This window comes from Prorops nasuta, unplaced genomic scaffold (assembly GCF_024137725.1).
Source record: "Prorops nasuta isolate Cenicafe-Biocafe unplaced genomic scaffold, Cenicafe_Pnas_1.2 PNAS00001, whole genome shotgun sequence".
In the NCBI taxonomy this organism is placed as follows: Eukaryota; Metazoa; Arthropoda; class Insecta; order Hymenoptera; family Bethylidae; genus Prorops; species Prorops nasuta.
In genome coordinates this window covers 4,741,626-4,769,220 of record NW_027116798.1, presented here as the reverse complement: position 1 = coordinate 4,769,220, position 27,595 = coordinate 4,741,626, and the positions used below count along the sequence as shown (strand labels likewise).

Genomic DNA, 27,595 nt, shown 5'->3' with positions numbered 1-27,595 from the left:
AGTTTTGTGTATTTTTGCCTTATAAATTCATCTTTTGCAGACTTAATTTTACATTCGTGGTGCATACGTACATTAATGTAATATGTAAGAATTAATTTCATAAGTTGAAGCTTATGATTATCTATAATATCTTGTGACATAATGTGATCTGTCATCAGCATAGTATCAAAAATGTTAGGAAGTTTGTTTATTATTTTATTAATTAAAAACTGTTGTATGTTTTTAACTCCGCTATTTTTATATTGTCTAATATAATTTTCAGCAACTTTGCAAATCGTAATTAAATCTTTTGACGGACTTTTATATGATCCATAACTTTTTAATTTACTTAATAACGGCATATCTTCAACACTACCAAAAATCACAGTTTTACAAATTTCACAGTCAATACTTTTAAATATTTTACTTGCAACAAATCCAGCTATATACTCAATCACATTTTGTACATATGGTGATAGCTTACATAATTGTTTAACGTAATCATGATCCCACTCTGGATCAGATTCAATTGAATTGTTTAAAGGACATTTAATATTTTTTTTTCAGCAGAAACATGTAGAATATTTATGTCGTCGTATAAACAGTTGCCAGTTTCAATTTCCTTTATTTCATTTATATATCGAGGCTCCTTATAAAGCCTTCTTTTTGGTGTTGTCGTTACAACTTCGTCATCATTATTTCCATTAGTAGAATAACCTAAAAATGTATAATCAAGAGACACGGTAGTGTCTCGACGGTACGTACAGAAAAAAGTAGATAATGACATGTATATACGGCCGTCGAGGCACTACTCTCTTATACAGCAAGTTTGGCTGTCCTAATTTTCAAACCGATTTTTCTTTGTGAATAATCCACTATCATGATTTAAGCAAAGCTTTTCTTAAAATGGTTTTTAACGAGCTTTCATTTAAGCCCATAAACATTAAAATCGGTTCACGCAATCCAGAGATCTCATACTCTGTTAGCTATATATATGCCGAAGTTGAAATTCTTCTCCTTCCTTTCTGTATGTCTCGGGCTGAAGTTGACCGCTTCTGTATGTCTCGGGCTGAAGTTGGCTGCTATATTCACCTGCTATATTCAATACCGGCATAACCCTAAATTTCGATCGATTTCGATAGAACTGTCAAAATCAAAATTACTCTGTTGGGATAAAAATAGTATGATATAATTCAAAGTGTAGATAATTAAACAAACTAAAGGAATAAATACATGAAGGAGTCTGATGGAGAATCAGATAAGTAACACAACATTGTAAAATATATTAAAATTTAATATTTTGTGGTACTTTGTGGGATTTTATTTCAGGTTATAAATAAAATATTTTCCTTGTATGCACCTCTGATTTGAAGTCATACCAGTGTCAAATGCTCTAACAATTCTTGGAAATACCCTGTTATTGAAGAATGTAGATTAACGAAAATTGTAAATGAAACAGAAGGATGAGGTTGTTACGTTCACTCATAACCAACACACATGGTAGTGTTTCAACAACAATTAACATAAACGTTTTTAAGAAAAGTAAGTACATTGTGAAAAAAATTAGTTTAATTAAAGCAAAGTTATATACAAGGTATCCTTTCATAGTTTGCAATTTGATACCAGACCAGTGCCAAATGCTATAACAATTCTTGGAAAAATGCAAGCACCAAAAAGTACTACCATAGTTAAAGAGGAATCAGTTACAGTTCCAGTGGATATTACTACTTTTTATAATAAAATAGATAATGAAGATAGTGCTGCCATGTGTTGCTGGAAAACAGAGCTTTGGTTTAATGCAACTACGGAGTACTGGTTGAGCAATGGAAACAGTAGTTTGAAATGTGATTAACTGTTGATGACTCAATGATATGTCAATTTACTAGCGAAAGAAAAAGATAAGCCAATTGTTCATTATCACATGGTAAAGTATGTGTAACTCATTCAACCGCTTAAAATGTATGTAATTAAAAATTAATTGTTTATTTATTTATTTTTTAATTCAGCTCAAGCATGTATTAAAATATAACAATTACTTTGTTGAGTCTCTCTTTCCAGATGTACTTCAAAGGTTATTGAAATACCCTGTTATTCAAAAATGCAGGTTATTGCAGATAAAACAGATAAGGATAATCTTGTTACATTCACTCATAATTAAGACACACGGTAGTGTCTCAATAGCTATAAACATAAACATTTTCATGTAAAGTAAGTACATTGTAAAAAGAATTTGTTTAATTAAAACAAAGTTATATATAGGCATTATTTCATAGTTTGCAGTTTGATGCCAACCAGTGCCAAATGCTATAACAATTCTTGGAAATACCCTGTCATTGGAGAATGCAGATTAACAAAGGTTGTAAATGAAACAGAGAAGGATGAGGTTTAAACATATGCTAAACATCCAGGTATGGAAATCAATAACAAAATTCATGTTTAAATTTTTCTTTTCTTTAAACTCATATGGATTTCAACTGTCCGATAGGTTATATCATATATAGAAACAATTTTCCATGAGACAATAAATCTTTCTTATTACTACGATTAAAGAAAAGCAGATAAATATTTTCTAATCGTTATTTAATATTCAATTATAATATAAAAAAGTATTAAAACCATATATTTACCTACGCTTCCCCAATCAGAATAGAAAGAAATTATTATTATTACCAAAAAATTTATTCAAATTTAATTTTTTATAAGAATAACATTGATTTTTATAATATAATATGTAATATATCTTTTGGTACTTAGTGAGATTTTATTTCAGATTGATTTACAATAACATGTTTATTGTGTCATTGTGCAGGGTTAAGCTGTAATATTTAATACAAGAAGTCAGAAATGATTCCAGTTTACCATAGAAAGAGCCATAATGCAAAGTTAATGTTGAGAGTTAAACCTAAGGAAAAGGTGGAGAAATTAAAAAATTAATTTGGAAGCCAATTTTTAATAGCGAAAGGCTTGCAGGTGATTTTGGGCATAAACCCTTTGAAATATGTAAGTCAATTAAATCATAATTTTAATGATAACGTCATCTAGAAATGAAACAATGAAAAGAAGTCATCATATTAATATTTTCCATGCAATAGAATTTACAGTGAATAACTTTGCGAAACTGAAAGCAGTATATCCACAAAAGAGTGGCTTCCATTGTATAAATTGGTGTATTTCCTAGTTTATATTTGTAAGAGTTTATTTCAATCCTGGATAATTTAGAGGGAAAAGGTAATTTAGGATAATGATAACTCATTCGTGCTCATTCTCACTCTCTTTATTGAGTGCGTCCTCACAGTACACACGCTACCTCAGCACTCCCGCTTCTGGCCCTGTGCCTCCTTCTCCAAATTGGCCAGACTACGTACATCTAATCAATGTCTAGACCACCAAAGTCAGTCAAATTTTCAGTCTCACAGATCGGCCTTTCTGACCTTAGTTCGTCCCGAACTAATTTTATTAGTTTACATTGTTAATTCCAACTGAATAACTTCGTACCTATTTACATTCGTAGCCTAAAACAAGTAGTTAGATAGCATTTATTTTGGCTACCTTTACAGTTTAAAAGGAGTATTATGTCCCTGTTGCCATAAGCGCATGTTGGCCGCTTCCCATACACCATGATATGGCCGTTGGGTGGTTTGATGGTTCTCAACATCCGCTACTATATACCTATCGTTTCTCAGTACTCTAACTACTCGATAAGGTCCTTTGAATCGCGGAACTAGCTTATGCGGGGCACCTGGTGTGCTTATAAAATTTTTTATCATAACATAATCGTTCTCGCAATACTTTCGTGCTGGTTTGCGCTTTTGATCAAAATACTGCTTATTATATTTCTGGGACGTTTCGATTTTGTTAGCTGCTTTAGATCTCATGAGGTTGAGATTCTGCACTCCAGACGTTACTTCTTCTTCTAGATATTTTTCAATCGCGTCATGGACTTTGCCTCTTTGATTTAACCCAAACAACAATTTTGCCGGTGTTTCGCCAGTTGATTTATTCACGGAGTTATTTAATGCGAATTCAACCTCGCCCAAAGTTTTATACCAGTAACGACCAGAGGAATTGTCAACTAATTTAGCCATCATAGGTCCAATCACTCTGTTTAGTCTTTCTACCTGCCCGTTTGCCTTTGGGGAGCCTACTGCCACCTGTACATGATAGATATCATTTCCTTTTATAAATTGACTAAATTCAACAGAGGTGAAGCAGCTACCCCGATCGGTTATAATACATTTTGGTTTGCTATAATCGGTAAAATAACGCGACAACCAATCGATCACTTCTTTAGTGGAGGTCGTTTTAGTAGAATATAACTTAGTGAATTTTGTAAACGAGTCAACTATTACTAATATATACTTTTTCACCATTCTTTCCTTTTCAATTGGTCCATAATGGTCTACATGGATTATCGAAAAGGGTACATTCCCCTTAGGAAGGTTATTCAAGAAACCTTCTTGCCTACCACTAACTGGGTTGAAAGCGATACACTTCAGACAATTTTGTATATACAATTTTAAGAGGTCGCGCATATTAGGGAACCAGTAAATAGTTTGGATCGCATTACAAGTTTTCTCTATTGATTGATGCCCCAGCTCATCATGATATTTGTGCATTACCTGGGTAATCATATTTTCTGGAACATAGAATAGCAACTCGTTACCCTTTTTCCGGTAAATCAGTCCATTTCGCATTTCAAATAGTGGGTGATTAGATTTTTCTAACGTGATTTTAAGTTTATTAATTTTCTCATCTTTGCTCTGGCTTAAGATAAGATTCGTCTCGAATGGATTGTCTTCGATAGCAAGTATATTAATTGCCCTACTCAAAGCATCCACGTGTTGCATTTTAGACGCGTCCCGATGCTCAATATCAAAATCATAGTTTTGGAACTCTAGAGCCCATCGCGCTATTCGAGGATTCATTTCTTTTTTATTCAAGGTTAACTTTAACGCATTGCAGTCAGTCGCTACCTTAAATTTAATTCCATGCAGGTAAATTCTAAATCGGCGTAGCGCGTAAACAACTGATAGAGTCTCCAGCTCAAAGCTGTGGTATTTACTTTCAGCTTCACTAGTTCGCTTAGAGAAGTAAAAAACGGGATGCAGTTTACGGTCAAGCTTTCGTTGTAGTAGGACCGCCCCAAATCCATGGGAGCTCGCATCGCAATGAAGCTCTGTTTCATTGTGCGGGTTATAAATTGCTAGAAGAGGTCTCTTAATAAGCATGGTTTTAAGCTTTGTAAACGCCTGCATTTCGCTTTCCCCAAACTGGAACAACGAATTTTTTTTTATTAAGTCATACAAAGGTTTTGCGATTACCGAGAAGTTTTCGATGAATTTCCTAAAATAGGAACACATACCGATAAACCGCTGGACACCACGTACGTCCTGTGGAACGGGATATCGAACGATAGCCTCCACTCCTTCCTGAGTAGGGCTAATTCCCGAACTGGATATGTGATATCCTAAATATTCTAATTCAGTGCACAAAAATTTGCACTTGTCGAGACGTAGATCTATTTTGTTTGCGACTAATACTTTAAAAACCTTTTCTAAAATTTGAAGCTGCTCTTCTAGTGTTTCGGTGGCGATTAAGAAATCATCGATATATGCTATCACTTGCCCTTCACGAATAAAATCTTTCAAAACGTGATTTATCCATTGCTGAAATTCTGTTGGCGCTCTTTTTAATCCAAAAGGCATTCTTATATATTCATACTGTCCCAATGGTGTAATAAATGCAGTGAACTTTATCGATTCCTCGGACACTCTTAAGTGGTGAAACCCATCTTTTAAATCAAGGATTGTAAAATATCGTTTATTATAGAGCATATCAATTTGATCCTCTATTAGCGGTAGGGGATAATTGTGATGCTCCAAATATTTATTTAACGTCCGATAATCGACGCACATCCTTGTCTCACCCGTTTTTTTCTTTACTAGGACAATAGGTGATGAATACTCAGACTGACTAGGTCTAATAATACCCTTCTCTAGCAATTGGTCCAGAATATTTTGAACACATATTTTCTCTGAATAGGACAGCCTTCGAGGTTGCGAATGGAAAGGTTCATGTTTCTTTAATACTAACTTTACCTCCGCCCTAATTTCCGGTTCCACAGGTCGTATTGGCTTAACATATTTTCCTAAAAATATTTCCCTCAGTTTCTTTTGAGCTGTATAATCGATGTCCGGGTTAACTATTAGCATCTCTGTTTCATCTTTAGAATCATACATGTCAATGCTCATTACCTCGTGAATTTCCTGTTCATGCGTGTCGACTGCAACTAACCCTAAACTCATTTCCCTCAGTGCATCTCTACCTAATATAACCGGCGTTGACATAGTATAATCAGGTACTACTCGTAGTTTTATTTTCTTTCTCGAGCCCTCTCCTATTTTTATTTTTACATACACTAGTCCTAAAACAACTAAACTGCTGCTATTAATTCCCTTAAATCGGTTACATTCATGGTCCGCACGCTCAATCATACCACTTGGAACATATTGCAGCTTTATAAAGCTCACAGGACTACCTGTATCCAACAAAGTATACAATTCAAGTGAGCGCTCGTTAATATCTTCCTGCAAGACATAGACAAACTTTTTGTAATACGCATCGTCCTGTCCATTCTCTTCAACGTTGCCCACTTGATCCGTTGTACTTGGCCTAGAAGGACAGCTTCTGGATAGATGTCCTGGTTGTCCACAAGTGAAGCAGGTAAGTTTTCCTTCCCCCAGCTCTGGACATGCTGATTTGATATGCCCATCCTTCTTACAGTGAAAACATCTCCGCATGCTGTTAACCTTGGCACCTTCCGTTCCTTTCCCGTCTTTGTTGGCGGTAGAGCTAGTATGACTTTTCCCTTGGAGCTTATTGTCTTTTACTGATTTTAGTACCACCTTTTCGAAGGCTTTAAAGAAATCTTCCTTATTGGCAAAAGTTTGGACTCTCGCTTGATTTCGTAGCATTTCATCAGGTATTCCTTCTGTTAAATATTCGACTATTTCCTCCTCCGGGATAGGTACTCGATTGCCCAAGGTTACTTTTTCATGAAAATAATCTGCAAAGTTTTCACCGGATTTCCAATGTCTATTTTCGAAGATCCTTCTTAACGCAAGTCTACTAGGCTGATTATTATACATTTTGTTCATTTCTTGCATTAACTGATTAAAATTCAATTCAATGTGTTCTGGCCTAGATTGAAACCAGTCTAATGCTGGGCCTTTGAGTTTTGATCCTGCCAACATTAAAATGGAATGGTCGTTCAATTTATACGTCGTCTTCACCAACTGCAGCTGCTTCTCCCATTTCCAATATGTACCCTGGGCTCCGTTGAAATCGCTAACGAAATCTGTTAACAGTTTCAAATCTGGTCTGGGTGCATCTCTAGAGGAACTACGACGCGCCCTTTGTGGCTCTTCTGTCTGCCTAGTAGACCTCCACATTTCTAATTCGCGGTTTGCCAGGTCCAGTTCGCGTCGTAACAATTCCTGCTCCCTATGTGCTATTGCTAGTTCTCGTCTCACTAGATCGGTTTCGCTATCATCCCGTACATTCTGACTTACCGGCATATTATTCGCCGTAGTGTAAGTGTGTGGTTCGCTTATTAATCCATTCTGCTCCTCGTCTTCCTCTCCTCTCCATTCTCCACTAGGGTCTGCTACTTGCAATCGTGCAATTAGCTCTGCTTTATTTCCGCTTGACGGAAGTTTTCTTCTTTGCAATTTAGACTTTAGCTCAAGTACAGTGAAATCGCTTGGCTCCTTCATTCTAAACAAATTTATCTAACGTATGTACTCCGTTTCGTTTGACCTTCTATAGTCGTAGTTGCTCGATAGATCAGCGTTCTTATTGAGTTGAATTTGTAGGCCAATGCCTTCTCAGTTTTGAACTTGCTGTTATTGTTTATGTTTGAAGGTTGTCTCTTTCCACTGTATAGAAACGTTACACATTGGTTATCTACACTATGGTAAAAGCCGTTACTGTTTCTCCACCTGTTCACTCCTTTTGAAATTTCGATCGCCCACGAAATTCACACTTACCCACCACTGTACTCGCGAACCGAAAACAAAATCTATCATAAAATCTAACCGCATTAACTAGTTATACGCTGCTTCTATTATGCTCGATTTTTATGACAATTCCAACCAACTTTTCCACTTCGCGATACACGGCTGGTCCCGAGATTCCGACCGCTTCGATTTCAAAGTCTTGTTACAGGTATAGATCACGATCCCACTTCTGATTTGTAAGAGTTTATTTCAATCCTGGATAATTTAGAGGGAAAAGGTAATTTAGGATAATGATAACTCATTCGTGCTCATTCTCACTCTCTTTATTGAGTGCGTCCTCACAGTACACACGCTACCTCAGCACTCCCGCTTCTGGCCCTGTGCCTCCTTCTCCAAATTGGCCAGACTACGTACATCTAATCAATGTCTAGACCACCAAAGTCAGTCAAATTTTCAGTCTCACATATTAATGAAAGGAAAATATAAATGGTACTAGTGTGCTGGAGAAAGTGCCATAATTCAAAGTTGATATTGACGGTAACAGCTAAGAAAATGATGGATAAATATGAGCTAATTTATAAGAAAATCCTTAAGAGTGAAGTGCTTGCAGGTGATTTTAGGCATACAACTTTGGAATTAGAAATCACATAGTTGATGAAAATTATAATAAATTTATGTAGATGTGTAAATATGAATAGAATTCATGATTGCAATATTTTACATGTGATCAGGCATATGGTGAATAAAATTAGGAAACTGAAAGCTGTATATTTAATAAAGAGAGGCATCCATTGTATAAATTGGTGTATTTCCTAGTTTATACTAATGAAGGGAAAATATAAATGGCACTAGTGTGCTGGAAAAAGTGCCATAATTCAAAGTTGATGTTGAGGTTAACAGCTAAAAAAGTGATGGATAAATATGAGTTAATTTATAAGAAAATCCTTGAGAGTGAAGTGCCTGCAGGTGATTTTGGGCATACAACTTTGGAATTAGAAATAACATAGTTGATGAAAATTATAATAAAATCATGTAAATGTGTAAATATGAAAGGAATTCATAATTTCAATATTTCACATGTAATAGAACATACAGTGTGTAACTTCAAGAAACTGAAAGCAGTATACCTAAAAAACATAGACTTCCATTGCATTAACTGGTATATATTTTACAGTTTATATTAATGAAAAGAATATATAAATGTCACTAGTTTACCAGGGAAAGAGCCATAATGCAAAGATGATAGTGAGAGTAACACCTAAGAAAAAAGTGGATTTAAAGGTAAATTTAGAAACAAATTTTTGAAAGCGAAAGGCTTTAATGTGATATTGGGTATATGATGTTGAAAATATAACTCAAACAGTCATTGAATCCTATGTTAAATGCCTCTAAAAGTGTAATTATGATAAGAACTCATCATTGTAATAATTTGTATTATATTTAATAGATTAATAAATTAATATCTCGAATTGAAGCTTTACATTATGGAACGATGAGAACATTGGAAAATGTTTTATTAGATTGAATTAGTTAAAAGAATTTTTAGTTTTAATTCCTATATTCTTACAAAACGTTATAAGATCCCACAAAAAACAAGCTTTGCTTGTAAAAAAAGGACGGCAAGTACATAAGTCGTATCTAGTATGATTAATATATAGTAATATAAAATATTTTAATTAAAAAAAAGTAGTGAAATCCAAATGTTAGGCAAGTATAAATTTTTTCCATGGCGAAAATTGAAATTTAGAAAAAAGTAAATAGTAATACAAAAATTACTTGCCGGGCCCGTAATATTCATGTGTAAGTTGCTATCTTGCAATATAAGCATTGCTTCTCGTAAGTTAAAAATGTGGCTATTTAATACGATTGCATACAACGGGCCTGGCAAGTAATTTTTGTATTACTATTTACTTTTTTCTAAATTTCAATTTTCGCCATGGAAAAAATTTATACTTGCCTAACATTTGGATTTCACTACTTTTTTTTAATTAAAATATTTTATATTACTATATATTAATCATACTAGATACGACTTATGTACTTGCCGTCCTTTTTTTACAAGCAAAGCTTGTTTTTTGTGGGATATGATAAGTACAACAAAGTATAAATATAAATTACAGTAGTGCTTTAAATTAATTAAATTTAAAAATTGTATTTACCACATATACATTCATTACCCATTGTAGGAAACACAGATGATACAGATTGTATACTTGTTACTGCTGCTTCATTTACCACAGTTGAGATGCTTTCAGCTGATGGTTCCAACAAAGTTGGTGGTTCGTTCAAGCCTACTAATACAAAAGTGTAACTTGCACTTATCACGCTTAAACATTTTAAATAAAGTTATATAAAACAAAATGAAGAACTTGAATCAAATAGTATAAATATAAATTACAGTACCTTAAATGAATAATATATTGAAAGTTTTATTTACCAGGTATACAATCATTAACCATTGAAGAGAAAACAGATGTTTCAGGTGATACGGAAGATACACTTGTCACTAATGCTACATTTGCCACAGTTGAAACTCTTTCGGCTGATGGTTCCAATGATGTTGATGGTTCGTATAAGCCTACCGACATAAAAGTTTTATTTACATTTATTATGCTTAAACATTTGAATATAAACAAATTATAACATGAAGAAAATTTTCACTAGTCTAATGTTACTGGTAATGCTGGTAATGGATTTATATTTTTAGATGGAATTGAATTAAGCATTAATCTTCTCTTTTTTGAACTAATTGTTGGATAGCCTATATAATTTCTATCTTCAAAGTGTGATGAACAGATTACCAAAGAGGAAATGTCATCTATACCATCAGTTAACCCACAAATTTTCATCCAAGCTAAACACAAGGTCTTGTTTGCAGGAAATCTAAAAAATGAAGCACCTATTAAGAGAAGGACTTTTAAGTGGAGTAATTTTTTTGCTATTATAAAAAATTATGCTATAAAATATTACTTTATTCATACACATACTTATGTAAAACTATGTTGTTACTTCGCTTGCTTTTGCATATATAACATCTGTATGCCCCAGGCATTTTCAAATCTGAAATGATTTCAATAGACATGTAATAAATAAAACATATTTGTATTTAAAATAAATTTTCAAGTTCATAAGATGTTATAACCTATATGTTTAAACCGCTGTCGTGATAAAAGCGTTTATAGGTTACTCAAGCAGCGGGCTGCAGAAACTCGCATGCGCATAAGTATTCTCGGAGAGCGTGTCTAGTTATAAATACACTTCAAGTATTTTACTTGTGTGTTCAGGATCGAGGACGGACTGCTCGCTCGGATCCATCTAGGGTTTTCTCGAAAGTTGCAGCTTTGCAACTGGGTGACTGGGTCTAACCCTAACCCGCATCAGATCACTGAACGTAAGCATCCGTAAGCACCCACGAAGTAGCTGAATTTGAAGCTGATTGTTTAATTTAAAATAATTGTAGAGCTGTAAATAATGGTAGTTAATTTAACTTTTTAAGCTACAAAATATAAAAAAAATGTATAGACACTAAAGTTTTTTTCAGATGCAATTCATGTTGCTGTTTAGCCGTCAAGGTAAGCTTCGTTTGCAGAAATGGTATGTCGCCCATCCTGATAAGTTGAAAAAAAAAATTACGAGGGAGTTAATAACAACAATTCTTGCAAGAAAACCGAAATTGTCAAGTTTTCTTGAATATAAAGATGTCAAAGTGGTTTACAAAAGGTATATACCAAGTATTTATTTTCTGTAAAAATGTATTATAACTGCCAAAACTGTTTAGGACTGATTGTAATAAAAATGAAAGTAATTTAATAAATTTTTTATTTGACAGCTACTGTCGATTTTTTGTTTATATTGTTTCAATTCTTAACTGAATTGATGTTTTTTTTTCATATTCTTATAAAATAAAAGATTAATTTAAGAAATAATTGTTTATTTTCCTTTAATATGATTTATATTACAATAGTTTTATTCAAGTTTGGCAGACGAATTGCTCCCAATGATGTCAAAATGATCAATTTTGCTAGCAGGGATATTATTAAATAAATAACAAGAGATTATATGTTAGACAAATACTTTTAATGCATAAATATGATTGTTAATTTTCAGATATGCTAGTTTATATTTTTGTTGTGCAATTGAGCAGAATGATAATGAATTACTTACGTTAGAAATAATTCATCGATACGTGGAATTGTTAGACAAATATTTTGGAAGTGTAAGTATTTTAAACTTATATTTGGATGATCTTTTAAATCAAGGAGCAATATCAATAAAACTCTAATATTTCTTAAAATTATACATATATAAAATCAAATACTTGTAATACAATGAATGGATGAAAAAGTATGCATAATTAAATTAGTATCTAATTATGTATATTTCATAATTTATTATGAAGCTGTGGTTTCTTAAGCCAGGTTTTTGAAGCCTTGATTAAATTAATCCTGCTATATTGTATGTTACTTAAATTACAGCATGATTAACTTATTTCAGCTTAGTTATGATTTGTGACAATAGGCCTTAATAATATTTATTTCAGTTTTGTAATTCTGATATCGATTAAACTGTCAAGTAGCAAAATGTAAAGATCAAATGTAATTTTAATGAATTAATTATGGTTAATTGTTATTAGTGAAGTTTAAATTTCATAAGCAATTTATTAAAATTGAGTAAAATAAGTAAGTAATTTTTATGTTCATGTTATGTTAGTTCAATAAATTAAAATGTTCGTATGTGAATGTAATAAAAGTTATCTTTAATACTAAAAAGTATTTCACCTTTGCAATTTATAATTTTTCATTTTACAAAAGTAGATTAGTTAAGCCATTCGTCTTAGCATATTTAGAGTAATTAGCCTATTTGTATAAATAATTTTAAAAATTTAAGTTACGCTTGTATGCTTAAGCAGTCCCATTATTAAGACAAATACAGAATTTAACTTATTCATTTTTTGAAAACAAAGTTTTAAGATACTCTATCATTTTATTTGCAGGTATGTGAATTGGACATTATATTTAACTTTGAAAAAGCATATTTTATTCTGGATGAATTACTGGTTGGTGGTGAAGTGCAAGAAACTAGTAAGAAAAATGTATTGAAAGCTATAGCTGCTCAGGATCTGCTACAGGAGGTTAGTTATGGAGAAGTACCTATTGACTTGTGACATCTTTTAAGAATTTTATTATCGTAATGTTGATAATTTTTAACATATTTATTCAAAGTATGCTGTTACTAAAAATAGTCATTTATCCATGGTACAAACTGTTAGACTGGAAAGTATTGTTATTTCTGCACTATCAATATGATACAAAATATGAACATTATTTTCAAGGGCTACTTAATATATTTAGATAAGATTTATTTTAGACAATATTATTCATGTTTTTTAATTGTTTTGTAATACCAAAATACCAACTAATTTTTTCAAATAACTTAGATTCATTTATTTTCATAAATAAATCAAACATTAAACGTAAATGTAATTTTAATCAAATTTTGACTAACAAACTTTAAATAGTATCTGTAATTTTGCTTTTATTATTTAATTATTAGTACCATCTGGTATTCTTTACACTTAAGCTGAGAACCTTACCAAAGATGCATGAAAATATATTGTATACTGTCAAGTCATTTTATATAAATATACCATTATGATGTATAATTTATAATGATGTCTATAGTTTATATTGGATTTCTGCAATTTTTGTGCCAAGCTAATATCCAATTTGCTTTCCCTAAAACAATTTATTTCAACCCTTTAGAAAGTAGTTAGCCATTTGTATATAGCAGGGGTGGGCTCATATTGTGATAATAAGATACTCCTTTTGGTGTTTTGTATTTTATAATTTACGTTAATTTACTAAGTATATTGTGTAAGAAAAAACGAATTTAGTTTTTTAATGGGAGATATCCTTAACTATAAGAGTAGCATTTTTCATACAAAGGTAATAAATTTAAAACAAGAAAACTGTAAGCGTATTTTTATAGAATATTTGCTGTTCTAGCTATAGATTTATTTGGTAAGAAGACTCGCATTTTTGAAAAAATGTTGTGAACTGTCTGTAGTTTTCAAAAAGCAAATGAAAATTATAAGCTTATGAGGATAGATTTTACAGGGTGATCTGCATATATACAAATTTGAAAAAAAATATATTAAAACTCACAAAGGAATTTTTTTTATAATAATCATTGAACAATGAGTGAGTGCAATTAGTAATAAAGAATGCTCGGATATACGACATTTTAGTGAGATTCCACTAAAAACAAGCTTCGCCTGTAAAAAAAGACGGTAAGTATACATAAATCGTCTATCGTAAACAATATAGTGAAATAAAATATTCCAATTAAAAAAATTAGTGAAATCCAAATGTTAGTCAAGTATTTATTTTTACTGTGGCAAAAGTAAAAATTTCGAAAAAGAAATAATAACACAAATAAGTTACTTGCCGGGGGCCCGTAATGTTCATACGTAAGTCGCTAACTTACAATAAAAGCGTTGCTTCTAATTCCAAAATATGGCTACTTAATAATGTCATTGCATAGAACGGGCCCCCGGAAAGTAACTTGTTTCTGTTACTATTTCTTATTCGATATTTTAACTTTTGACACAGTAAAAATAAAAACTTACCTAATATTTGAATTTCACTAATTTTTTTAATTGGGATATTTTATATCACTATATTGTTTACGATGGACGATTAATGTACTTGCCGTTTTTTTTTACAAGCGAAGGTTATTTTTTGTAGGATTTTTTAACGTTTTGTAAGAATATAAGAATTAAAACTAAACAATTGTTTTAACTTATTTAATCTAATAAAACATTTTCCAGTGTCATCATCGTTCCATAATATAAAGCTTCAATTCAAGATATTAATTTATTAATCCATTAAATAAGATACAAATTATTATAGTAATGAATTCTTATATTAATTACACTTTTAGAGGCTTTTATCATAGTATTCTCCGACCGTTTGAATTATATTTCCAATAGTTTTTGCCCAAAATTACCTTAAAGCCTTTCGCTATCAAAAATTTGCTTCTAAATTTACCCCTAAGTACACCTTCTTAGGTGTTACTCTCAGTATCTACTATGCATTAGGTCTCTTTCTTTGGCAAACTAGTGCCATTTATAGTTTCTTTTGATTAGTGTAAACTGTAAAATATACAAGTTAATGCAATGGGAACCTCTGCTTTTTAGGTATACTGCTTTCGGTTTCCTAAATTTACACACTGTATGCTCTATTACATGTGAAATATTGTAATCATGAATTCTTTTCATATTTACACATCTACATGATTTTATTATAATTTTCATCGACTGTATGATTTCTAATGCCAAAATTATATGCCTAAAATCATCTGCATGCCCTTCACTCTCAAGGATTTTCTTATAAATTAACTCATTTTTCCACCATTTTCTTAGCTGTTACTGTCAACATCAACTTTGCATTATGGCACTTTTTCTAACAGACTAGTGACATTTATATTTTCTTTTTGTTAATACAACCTAGGAAATACACCAATTAATGCAATACGCGAGCCTCTCTTTCTTAGATATACAGCTTTCAGTTTCCTAAATTTATATTCACTGTGTGCTGCATAACATAAAATATGGCAATCATGAATTCTTTTCATATTTACACATTTACATGATTTTATTATAATTTTCATTAATTATTTGATTTATATTTCTAAATATTTATGTCCGAAATTACCTGTAAGTCCTTCACTTTCAAGGATTTGCTTAGAAATTCATCCCTTTTTCTACCATTTTCTTAACTGTTACTCCCAATATTAACTTTGATTTATGGCTCTTTTTCAGGCAAACTAGTGCCATTTATATTTTCCTCTCATTAATATAAACTAGAAAATACACCAATTAATGCAATGGATGACTATCTTTTTTATATATACTGATTTCAGTTCCCCAAATTTATTCACTGTATGTTCTATCATATGAAAAATATTAAAATGATGACTTCTATTCATTGTTACATTTCTAGATGATTTTATCATTATATTTATTATTTATTAGACTTATATTTCAAAGAGTTTATGCCAAAAATTACCTGCAAGCCTTTTACTATCAAGAATTGGCTTCCAAATTTTGTCACTTCTCTACCCTTTTCTGAGGTTTAATTCTTAACATTAACTTAGCATTATGGCTTTTTCTATGACAAACTGGTATTATTTCTAGCTTCTTTTATTTAATATGAGCAATGAAATACACAAATTAATTCAACAGAAGCCTTTGTTTTTTAGGCATATTGCTTTCAATTTCCTACATTTTTCCAATAACGTATACCTTTCACATATTGAAATGTGGAATTTGAATAAAATGATGATCCATACACATTTATCTTATTGAAACTTCGTTTCAATATAGTGTCTTTGTTATTTCTAGTCCTATATATCCTGATAGCTTGTTTCACAGCAATGATAAAATAATATGTTTCTATTAATTTAATCTGAAGAAAGACATTCCACAAAGTATCACAGAATACTATATGACATTTTAAAAATTTTATATTAATATACTTATCTAATTCCTTAGGTTAACGATGACCCATTTGCATTAATAAAAATAATACTTCTATAATTATTTGATAAGGTTAATGGAGACTTATACTAGGCACCTCTATTCTTAGCAACATGTGACAAAAAACATTTTTTTTAGCTTCACCTGAAAATGACACTGCTCTATGTAAACAAAACAGAACTATTCATTAGTCCAATTTTCTTATGCCAGGTTTGCTGTTCTCATAGTAATGTTTAAAACTGAAAGATATTTTTCTTTACATTTTAACTACTATTAAAGGTTGAGATTACAATAAAAAAAAGTAATGTGACAATATCATAATACCTGCATTATCAATCTGAATTCTTTAATGAAATTAAATATTTGAAAGAATATCAATTATTTCATTTGCTTACCAGTATTTGACTTTGTACTATCTTCATTTTCTCCATTTCTTGGTGACCTAATGTCCTTGAGACTAAGAATCTGTAATAGTAGGGTATGAATTTGTTTCTTTTGTAAAAATCGACTGTCGCATAAATAGTTCAAATTCAAGTGCTGGTCAACTTGTATTCTAGGCAAATGAAGGTTCTTTCAATGTATTGTATCTTCCATTATCTGTTCACTACCAGCTATACATATGCACACGTATATAGCCACTCAAAGGTTTACGTAGTGAGAGTCTAGATCATTTTTCCTACCACACATAAGCAATTTGCTATATTTGTATACATACACTATTTTTCCACTATATGCAGCACTGATATTCAACGGTTAACTTAAAGGTTATATTATTGTAAGCTTCAATTCATTGTTTAGCTTTCCTTTCATATCTATATCTAATCCAAGTGCTAGTCAACTTGTATTTTAGGTAAATGAAGGTTGTTTGAATATGCGTATCATCGAAAATATCTATTCACTACCAGCCATACATCTGCACTCGTATATAACCACGCAAATGATTACGTAGTGAGTCTGGATCATTTTTCCTATGAAACGCAAACAATTTTCGATATTTGTAGACAAAATATTTTTCCACTATATGCAGCACTGATTTTCAACGGTTAACTTAACGGGATCCCTCACGCCTACTTTATCGACAGTTCAAGTCTATAAACAATTAGTTTAATAAAATTCAAATGCGAAGCAAATTGAACAATCGGGCGTTTGTTGGACAATGTGCCAGTCCTAACGAGTCAAACGAACTTAAAAACACTCAAATTAGTTGAAAAATAACGCTGTACCATTGTGCTGCGTTCTTGAAGAGAGGTTACTTTTGGTTATTTCCACTTCAAGAAGGCGGGACAGTGGTACAACGTTATTCTTCATCCGATTTGAGTTTTTTTAAGCTCGATTGACTCGTTAGAATTGGCACCTTGTCATAAAGAAGCCCGTTTTTGCAATTTGCTTCGCATTTTACTTTTATTAAACGAATTGTTTATTGACTTGTACTGTCGGTAAGCACGCGTGAGGGATCCCGTTAATTCATATTTTAACTTTCCTTTCTCGTATCTATGTTTTTCAACTCGTGCAGCTCGATCCTCAGCAATGGCACAATCAATAAATTAGTATAATTTATCCTGAAATAAAGTCCACAAAGTACCACAAAATATTAAATTTTAATACATTTTACAATACAGTGTTACTTATCTGATTTTCTTGCTGACTCCTTCATGTGTTTATTTCCTTAATTTATTTAAATATCTACAGTTTTAATTATATCACACTATTTTCATCCCAACAGAGTAATTTTGAATTTGACGTTATTCACATTCGATCGAAATCGTTCAAAATTTAAGGTTTTGCCGGTATAGGGTTATGTTTACGTTTCATCATGTAAACTATATTTACAGTTACGTCAGCTTATTTTTGCTAAACTTTATTCAATATAGCGGCCTGCTTCAGCCTGAGACATACAGAAATCGGGAAAAGAGGAGGAAGAAGGAGAAAAATTTCAATTTCGGCATATAGATAATATAGTATGAGATCTCTGGATTGCATGAACCGATTTTGATGCTGTTATGCGCAAATGAAAGTTTTTCAAAACCATTTTTAAAAAACTTTACTTAAATAATGGCAATGGATTATTCGCGGAGAAAAATCGGTTTGAAAATTGAGACGGCCCAACTAGCTGTATAAGAGAATAGTGCCTCGACGGCGGTATGGGCATGATTTTTTCTACTTTTATATGTACTTGCTGTCAAGACATTATCGTGTCTTTTTATATAATTATTTTAATAAAATTAAGAATGTTTTGATGTCTTAGTTTAAGGAGTTAGGCATAGCTGGCATCAATAAATTTGCTAAATTTTAAACATGTTTTCGGGGTATTAACCCTTTCGTTAAGGCAGTCTGCTCCGCAGTGGTGACACTACTGAATAGAGCATCACGCCGAAAAATGCACATTACATGTCAGTAAACTGATCTTTGGACTTACCTATTTAAGTGCTCCTTTGCAACACATTTGGAGATTTCAAAATTATTAAAAGTAAAAATACAATTTAGGGTGATTAAAAAAATTCTCAGTAATTTAATTTAGTATGATAAATTTTAAGATAAGAATCGACACAAATCCATGTTAAGTTTTTGCATCTATATTTTGATTCACATCTTTTGTGTCATTTGCATTGCAAACGATGCACTTTCTACTTGGGTTTTTTCGTACCGATAAATAAATCCAAGAAAAATGTCTTTCCGTTAATTTCAGGGGATGATCATTGCCTGTTTGATGTTGATGATTTTACTTTGGTAATACTTTCCCAGTATTTACCTAATTTATTGTAATTGAAATTTTGCCATGAATATTGGTTCTTTCATTTTGTGTTTGTAAAGGCAATAAGCATTCCCCACGTATACATATATACAACAAATGAAACAAAAATCGACGGTACCATTTTAAAGATTTGCGTGATGAGTTCACAGTGCTTATAACCATGTCCGTTTTACTCGCTGCACCTATTGAGTTATTATAATCCAATAGTCATACCGGTTTTTTAATTCAATTTTTTTCTCTGTGCCTGATAACCGTTTCAAATTCTGTCGTGTGCATGGTAGATAGCATGTAAACTGATTTCTTATCAATCCACTTTGTTGCTAAAAAATTATTGGATGATCTACAGGGTGTTTTTCTAACGGCAGCATATAGGAGTTTTCGTGTTATTTCACTATAGTTCTGACTATAGTCAAATCATCATATTTCATTTAAAGTAAGTATTAATTATTTTAAGCAAGATTATATGAGAAAAAATAATATTTAGAAGGACCCATGAAAGTAATTAAACTAAAATAGTCTTTCAAAATTAATATTTTAAAATTCGACGGGGCGAAAACCTCGCATTCGTGGAAAAGATTATCCCAGTCAATTTTTTTTCATAAACATATTTGTTTTATGTGCCTGATTAAGGGTCAATAGTTTGCCAGGCGAATATATGGGGCAAATTTGTTTAAACAATTTTTTTTAACAATTAAATGCAAAAATAATTTTTTTGGTCTAAAACTTTTTTCTTTTTAGGTATTTTAGGATATTTTAGGATATTTTTAAGCATTAAAGTCTACACATTTTCTTGTAAAGCTCGTTTTTGGTTTATAACTAATTTCCTGTTCGAAAAATCGAAACAACGTCGATTTCCCACAGTGAAAACCGATATTAAAAAATGAAATTTTTGTATCTACCAAAATTTCATAGTTATCTTTGGACATCCCTTAACATAATCCTGAAAAGCCCTTGTAGATTTTTTTATTCTAAAGATTTAGTTTTAATTATTATTTAGGCGCTCATTAAGCGGCCGACGCGCGCGCTTGCGACTGCTGACCGCATTATAGGGTGTCATATGTAAATCATCGATGCTTTACTTCAGATTCAATTTGGTTACTATTGATGTATGCTTTACGAATCTATTTCTTTGTGTATAAACAATGATAAATATGAAATAATGTTCATATTGTTTATATTTATCATTGTTTATACACAAATAAATAAATTCGTAAAGCATACATCAATAGTAACCAAATTGTATCTGAAGTGAAGCATCGATGATTTACATATGACACCCTACAATAGGCGAGTTCGAAAATTGGCTCTACTCACTTGGTCGAAGCTTTCCCTATCAACTCGGTCTAGTAATTCTGTGTTCGGACCAACCAGGACCAAGCGAATAGAGGTGAGTGAGCTAGCCTCTTTCTTATCATACCCCTTCCAACAGCCTGTCCCCTTTAATGAATTTTGACAAAGTGGGATTTTGAAATACAAGAACAGGGACCATTTGAAATTTTGAATATTGATAACGTTTTTAATTTATTTATAAGTTAATCATCCTATTACGATTCTCTAAAGATTGGTAAAATATCAGTGGTATCAGTCAAGGAAATGTATTATAGCCTACACATTTGCCCTGTTAGGCAATTTGCATTAGGATTCTTAGACACTTCATCCTCATCTGATATTCATTATCCGATGAGGATGAAGTGTCTAAGAATCCTAATGCAAATTGCCTAACAGGGCAAATGTGCAGGCTATAATACATTTCCTTGACTGATACCACTGATATTTTCCCAGTCTTTAGAGAATCGTAATAGGATGATTAACTTATAAATAAATTAGAAACGTTATCAATATTCAAAATTTCAAATGGTCCCTGTTCTTGTATTTCAAAATCCCACTTTGTCAAAATTCATTAAAGGGGACAGGCTGTTGGAAGGGGTATGATAAGAAAGAGGCTAGCTCACTCACCTCTATTCGCTTGGTCCTAGTTGGTCCGAACACAGAATTACTAGACCGAGTTAATAGGGAAAGCTTCGACCAAGTGAGTAGAGCCAATTTCCGAACTCGCCTAATGTAGTGATGCCAATAACGTATCGATATATCAAAATATCGATACTTTTGTAGCGATATTTCGATATTTTGTGTTGATACTTGTTCTTTCAATACAAACCGTATATCGATACAAGCACTCTAATATTGAACTTTGATTCGAAAAAATCATATTTCTGCGCAATAGCTCAATTTCAAGCTCTGTGCAATAATGTGGCGGTTTTCAACGGTTTCTTATAGATTTCGAATTTTTAAAGGCATTTCAATTGTTGGAAACAGATTAAATATATCTCTCATCCTTTTACTATCCGCAATCCGTAATATTTCGATGAACGATCTGGATTAAACTGATATATAAATGTCCAATGTAGTATATACAGGATCTTTTCCTAACAGCGGAGCATAGGAGATTCGTGTTAGTTGACTATAGCGCTCGGAATGATCGAATCTGAGAGCGCTGATTGGTCAATATTACGTAGTACCAACAGATAATAGGCCGTTACCAATAGTTGGATACAAAAAATGAGATTCATCCGCCATATTGGTGTGGAGAATGTTTACATGCTAATTCTAGCAGAAAGAGGTGTAAAAGGGAGTAATGTCAAATGGTAAGGTTACTAAAGTAAAAATTGAAAATAATGAATGGAAAGTACGAATAATCTTCACTTTCATTCAAAGCATTCAATTTTTACTTTAGTAACGACAACATTTGACATTTTTCCATTTTACACCTCTTTCTGCTACGATCAACATGTAAACATTTCTCCACACCAAAATGGCGGATGAATCTCATTTTTTGTATCCAACTATTGGTAACGGCCTATTATATGTTGGTACTACGCAATATTGACCAATCAGCTCTCTCAGATTCGATCATTCCGAGTGCTATAGTCAACTAACACGAATCTCCTATGCTCCGCTGTTAGGAAAAGACCCTGTATACTCACATTTTTTAAAATTAAATTCAGAAATCAAATAATTAAGTATTTATTGCGCCGCTATAACGTACATACATCTTTAAAGTTTTGAGCCACTACGTTATAATTACGTAAAGTTTACATTAAAGGTAATTCTTTTTTATTTTAACATAAATTTAAACTAAAATTATTATTATGAGATAAGATTTTATCATAAAATTAGGTAAAAATCTTTGATCATTGACTTTTTCAGCACAAATAATATTTTTATCCAAAAATTCTTAAAATTGACCTATTGTGAGTGGCTATTGTATCCTACATCAATAGTATGCATTAATATTTCCTTAATTTAATATTAATTTTCCTTTATCCTTCCTTTCATAATTGTGCAAGTGAAAAGTTTAATAATGTAATCTATATATTATATATACTGCTAAAAGATTTCATGGGCTTCTTTAGTGCCACGAGGAAGTGCAGTGTGGAAATATTTTGTAAAGACAACTGCAGGAGGAATGTGTAAGATCTGTCAGAAAGAGATTAAAGGAAGCGGTAATACTACTAACTTAAAATTTCATCTTGTGAGAGTTCATAAAATAGATTTAGTCTCTGCTTTTAACAATAGAAATATAGCAGTGTCAAAAGGAAATTCCATGGTAATATAAATTTCAATTAAAGTTAATATTATACTGCAGTGTCTTTAAGTTAAAAACTATTTGTAAACAGCATATGCAGAAGATATATTAGATCAAGATGATCCGGATAACATTGCAGATTATATTTCTGTTCACTCTCCTGCACATTCCGTAGATTCTATATCTTCGTTGGTAGAAGAACCAACAATTAAACAGTCAAAGATTGATGTAACTTTGTCTAAGCAAAGCTCCATTTAAGGTAAAATAAACAATATAAAATTTTCATAACTACTAATATATTATAGTGTAGATGAAATTTTTATAATACTAATTATAATTTAATACTATTTAAAATTGATCGAAAGCAGGAGCAATTACAAATAAAATTTTATTTATGATTGCAAAGGACAATATGCCTTTCAAAACTGTGGAGAAAGAAGGGTTTAAGCTACTTACGAAAGAAAAATCATCCTTTTATTTAAAACTCCTAATAGACAAACAGTTACGAATCTAGTGGAAGAAAAATACGAAGTACTATCAGACATAATTAAAAATGAACTTTCACAAATTAAGCACCTATCTTTAACTACGGATATATGGACGGACCCTTTAAATGCGAAAAGTTATATTGGTTTAGCCGCTCATTATATATTAAATAATAGACATAAAACTGTCACAATAGGTGTCACAGGGTTAAATGAACGACAAACCTCTGAAAATATAAAAACCTGGCTTATGAGTATCACAAAAGAGTGGAGAATTAAGGGGGGAGACTCATATAAAAAAAATTTTTTGGCGTTTTTTTTTAATGGCTTAAAAATTTTATTTAATATGTAAAGAATGTATTCCCAAAGTCTGAGCCTCTAAAAAATATTATAAAGGTCTTTTTAGAGACATCAAAGCTATGTGCTTGAAAAGCACTCAGCTCAAGAATACGTTTAAGAACTTTTCAGTTCGAAAACTTTAAACGCGTTTTTCTGAAAACGTAAAATTTTCCGCGCTGTAGAATGTAACTCAAAAACTAATTGACCGATTTAGTTCAAATTTGGCACAGATATTTGTCAATTGATTAGCCTCAGCATGAATCTAAAAATTTGTTAAAAAATAATTATAAATAAATATTTTAACCCATTATTTAAACAAAAAAAGAGCTTTATTTTTACCAAACGTCTTAAAATATTTATTTTTTTGTATTTCTTGCTAATTTGAGGTTCATGCTAAGCAGGAGAGTATACATTAAAGAATATTTTTTTTTTAAGTTTCGTCAATTACTAGGACGTGGACGTTCCATGGCGCAAATCGAAGGAGCCAAGTTTGACCAGCTATTGCGAAGCCATTTTTTTTTTTTTTTTTTTTAACGAAGTTGATTCTGTTTCTTTGCAATGTCAATATAATCATAAGCTTTCCTAGAAAATGATAACTGGAATCATTCATTTACAATAACCTCTTAAAATATTAGCGTTTTACATGAGTCTCCCCCCTTAATAAAGAGAGCATACTAGAGAGAGTGGTTGTTTCTGACAGCGGGGCAAACATTAAAAGAGGTATTAAGAATGCTTTTGGAACTGAAAAACATATTTCTTGTTTTGCCCATGCATTAAATTTAATACCGTCAAAAGTAATAGAACAGCCTGATATAAGCATTATAATCAAAAAGGTTAAATCTATAGTTATTCACTTTAAAAAATCAGTTTTTTCAGCAGATACATTAAGAACTAGTTCAGATTTGAAACTAATACAAGCTGTCGATACTCGTTGGAATTCAACCCATGGTATGCTACAAAGATTCATTAACCTTTCGGATATAGTAGGTGGAATTCTATTGCAAAATCCTACTGCTCCATCGATGGTTACAGCAAGTGAACTACAAACAATCAAAGAATTTGTACATCTATTAAAGCCACTTTTAGATGCAACTAAAATCATATCAGGCGAATTTTACCTTACTGCAAGCAAGGTAATACCTATAATAAACACTCTAAGAATAGCCTTATCGGAACTAGACCCAGAAACAGAAACTGGTAATAAAATGAAAGAGCTGCTTTTGGAACAATTTCATCAGAGATTTAATTTTGTGAAAGAAGAGGCTATTCTAGCTATATGTACATTGCTAGACCCCAGGTTTAAATCCATTCATTTCAGAAACAATCAGGCTTGCTCTATTGCTACAAATGACATTGTAAATAGTATGAATAAATTAGGGGGAGATATAAACCTATATGGTAAAAAAAAATCAATTTTTTTGCATTTTCTTTAAGCTTGAGGTCTCTAGAATATCTCATAAAAACGGCAAGTTAAAATTTCTAAAAATAAGCCAGTTACAGCTGAGAAAGTGAAACTGATTTTTCGCTCCAAACCGGCAGACAGGTAGTGGCAAGGGACACTTCGACTCTTCATGTTTCTTTTGTATGAAGAACAGGTATCCCTGTATGGGGTATCCTTAAACATCCTTCTAAGTATGAAGGAACATACCATATTACCGTTATTCACCGCCAGAAATAGCTTGCAGAAATAGAACGCATTGTAAGCTGACAAATTTAATGATTTATTCATTCCCAAATTGTCAAACACGTTTTTCTCAGAACTACATTTTTCAAATCAGTAACAGAAATTTCTCGAAAACTAATTAACCGATTGCCTTGAAATTTTGTGTAGTTATTCTATACACAATTATCTAGTCTTTATCGTAGGATTTTTTTTCCGTAACTTAGTTTTTGTTTTATAGGCAAAATAATAACTAATTTTTTATCCGAAAATCACTACTTTTGTTTAAACATCTGCCATTTTGTCATAAATCAATATTTTCAAAATCGGCTATGACAAGGACTAGATTATTGTATCTAATTTAATAATCTTTTTCGATTTTCTTTCTCAGTTGATTTTTGAAGAAAGGTCAACTGGTACCGCATGCGTGGAATTTTTTACGAAGCTACAAGGATCGTTGTATTACATTGGATTTACCTGAAATTTATAAATAAAAAAAATTGAACATATAATTGAATGTATATGCCTTTAGATAGTTGAAACCCCAATTCAAATTTCAAATAGTTTTCCTTAAAAAAATTCATAAAAATGACTTTTTTTTCCGGCTTCTAGGTGTATATCTCCCCTTAAATTTTGCTGAGCGAACCATCCAACAAAATGATGCTATTGTTAGTTCTGAGGGTAACTTTTGGCAATACCATCAAGACTTACTGAACAAAATTAAATTACAAGTACATATTAATGAGAGTGCAATTTCAGATGATCTACGTTATTATTTAGCCCAGGCACCGATTGAAATAAATAGTTGTCCTATAGCATTCTGGAACTCAAATGATACAGCATTAAGTGAAATAGGTAAAAAATATCTATCTGTTATAGCAACTTCGGTTCCATATTAAAGAATTTTCTCCAAGGCAGGTAGAATTGTTACAGAAGCAAGAAACCGTCTAACAGCAAATCATCTCTAGCAACTAGTATTTTTGGGTATGTTATCTAATTTAGTTTAGCATATTTTGTTTTATATAATGCAGTTTTTTGTAGGATCATTATCTCCTGAAGATTGGCAACTTTAGTCCATTTATATTATAACAAATAAATGCCTTACCAAAAGTGCAAGCTGTTAATCGTCAACTCTAGTTATCTTATGCTGACTCATAATTAATAGAATTGTCTACCTCATCGTCATTACTTTTCAGTTTAAAATTAATTTTTTGCTTAAATTAATATATACACATTATTTTGTACTAAACATAAATATTCTTAAAATATTAGTAATAGAATGTATATACAAGAGGTTATAGTAAATGAACCTATAGCATTTTACAACATTTAGAGACATTTATTTACTTTATACACAATCAATTTTTGACTAACATTGAAGTTATTAAACTAGATTGTAAAACTTTTATAAGTAAAATTAAATACGTTTTTAATGGATAATTGCCTCACATAACTAAGGTGGCAAAAATTTATTCTGCAGAAAGTACATAATATTTATAAAGTATCAAGTGCAATATATTCTAGTTTTCACTGTTCTCTAAAAAAATATTTAATCTATATGGCACATATAAATATTATTTAAAATAAATAACTGCCCTAAAAATATAATTATTAAAATATATACAAAAATGTATAATTTCCAATACATGGAGTGTCGATACACGATGATTCGATATTTGACGTATATCAATGCTTTATATTTTGATACGTATCGATACAAAATATCGATACATTTGGAAAATATTGGCATCACTACTACAATGCGGTCAGCAGTAGCATGCGCGCGCGTCGGCTGCTTAATGAGCGCCTAAATAATAATTACAACTAAACCTTTAGAATAAAAAAATCTACAAGAGCTCTTCAGGATTACATTAAGGGATGTTCAAAGATAACTATGAAATTCTGGTAGATACAAAAATATCATTTTTTAATATCGGTTTTCACTGCGGGAAATCGAGGTTTTTGCGATTTTTCGAACATAAAATTAGTTATACAGTTTTTTTCTAACAGTGGAACATAAGGAGCTTTCCTTTAAGCCAAAATCTCAGTTAAATCTCAGTTGAGCGACTCGATTTATTATAGTTAATGTGAATTAAATTGTACATAACTGTCACTTATCTGAGATTTAACTGAGATTTTGGCTGAAAGGAAAGCGCCTATAGGAGATTTCGTGTTATTTGACTATAGTAAATTTTACTATAGTCAAATTACTGTTTTCTATTTAATTTAAATATTAA

The 27,595-nt window shown here is 31.5% G+C and overlaps 2 protein-coding genes and 1 long non-coding RNA gene across 11 annotated transcripts in view; 2 read left to right on the top strand and 1 right to left on the bottom strand.

Annotated features, from left to right (window-relative positions):
• Positions 1-366: 366 nt before the first annotated feature.
• LOC136775737 (uncharacterized) lies at positions 367-11,261 on the bottom strand. Of its 7 annotated transcripts, none has more exons than XM_066732762.1 (6): positions 11,140-11,261; positions 10,985-11,057; positions 10,822-10,896; positions 10,435-10,575; positions 10,157-10,291; positions 367-696 (listed from the first exon to the last, which is right to left on the bottom strand). In XM_066732762.1, the coding sequence occupies exons 3-6, from the start codon at positions 10,844-10,846 to the stop codon at positions 518-520; spliced, it is 480 nt and encodes a 159-aa protein (XP_066588859.1). In that variant the 5' UTR covers positions 10,847-10,896; positions 10,985-11,057; positions 11,140-11,261; the 3' UTR covers positions 367-517. The 7 variants fall into 7 exon arrangements, 3 of the variants coding, with proteins under 3 accessions (XP_066588859.1, XP_066587288.1, XP_066588059.1); XM_066731191.1 differs by having other exon boundaries at positions 10,822-10,880; XM_066731962.1 differs by having other exon boundaries at positions 10,157-10,288; positions 10,822-10,880.
• Positions 1,618-2,952, top strand: LOC136774065 (uncharacterized). Of its 3 annotated transcripts, none has more exons than XR_010822709.1 (4): positions 1,618-1,938; positions 2,038-2,187; positions 2,253-2,387; positions 2,750-2,952. It is a non-coding gene; the product is annotated as an uncharacterized lncRNA (long non-coding RNA). The 3 variants fall into 3 exon arrangements; XR_010822714.1 differs by having other exon boundaries at positions 1,618-2,050; positions 2,084-2,187; XR_010822708.1 differs by having other exon boundaries at positions 1,618-2,187.
• A 93-nt stretch (positions 11,262-11,354) lies between the features above and the next one.
• The window catches only part of LOC136778940 (AP-1 complex subunit sigma-2-like), a 55,039-nt gene continuing 38,798 nt past the window's right edge, over positions 11,355-27,595 (top strand). The window contains exons 1-4 of the mRNA XM_066736564.1: positions 11,355-11,471; positions 11,539-11,717; positions 12,105-12,213; positions 12,991-13,128. Of these exons, the coding sequence (XP_066592661.1) occupies positions 11,469-11,471; positions 11,539-11,717; positions 12,105-12,213; positions 12,991-13,128 (429 nt within the window). The 5' untranslated portion in view covers positions 11,355-11,468. The remainder of the gene's footprint in view (positions 11,472-11,538; positions 11,718-12,104; positions 12,214-12,990; positions 13,129-27,595) is intronic.

Coding starts and splice junctions, on each gene's coding strand:
- LOC136775737 (XM_066731191.1), bottom strand. CDS start 11,049: ATGCCTGGGGCATACAGATGTTATATATGCAAAAGCAAGCGAAGTAAC. Junction 10,292..10,434: donor GGTTAATGATTGTATACCTG/GTAAATAAAACT, acceptor CTTTTGTATTAG/TAGGCTTGAACGAACCACCA. Junction 697..10,156: donor GGGTAATGAATGTATATGTG/GTAAATACAATT, acceptor ATACATTTTTAG/GTTATTCTACTAATGGAAAT.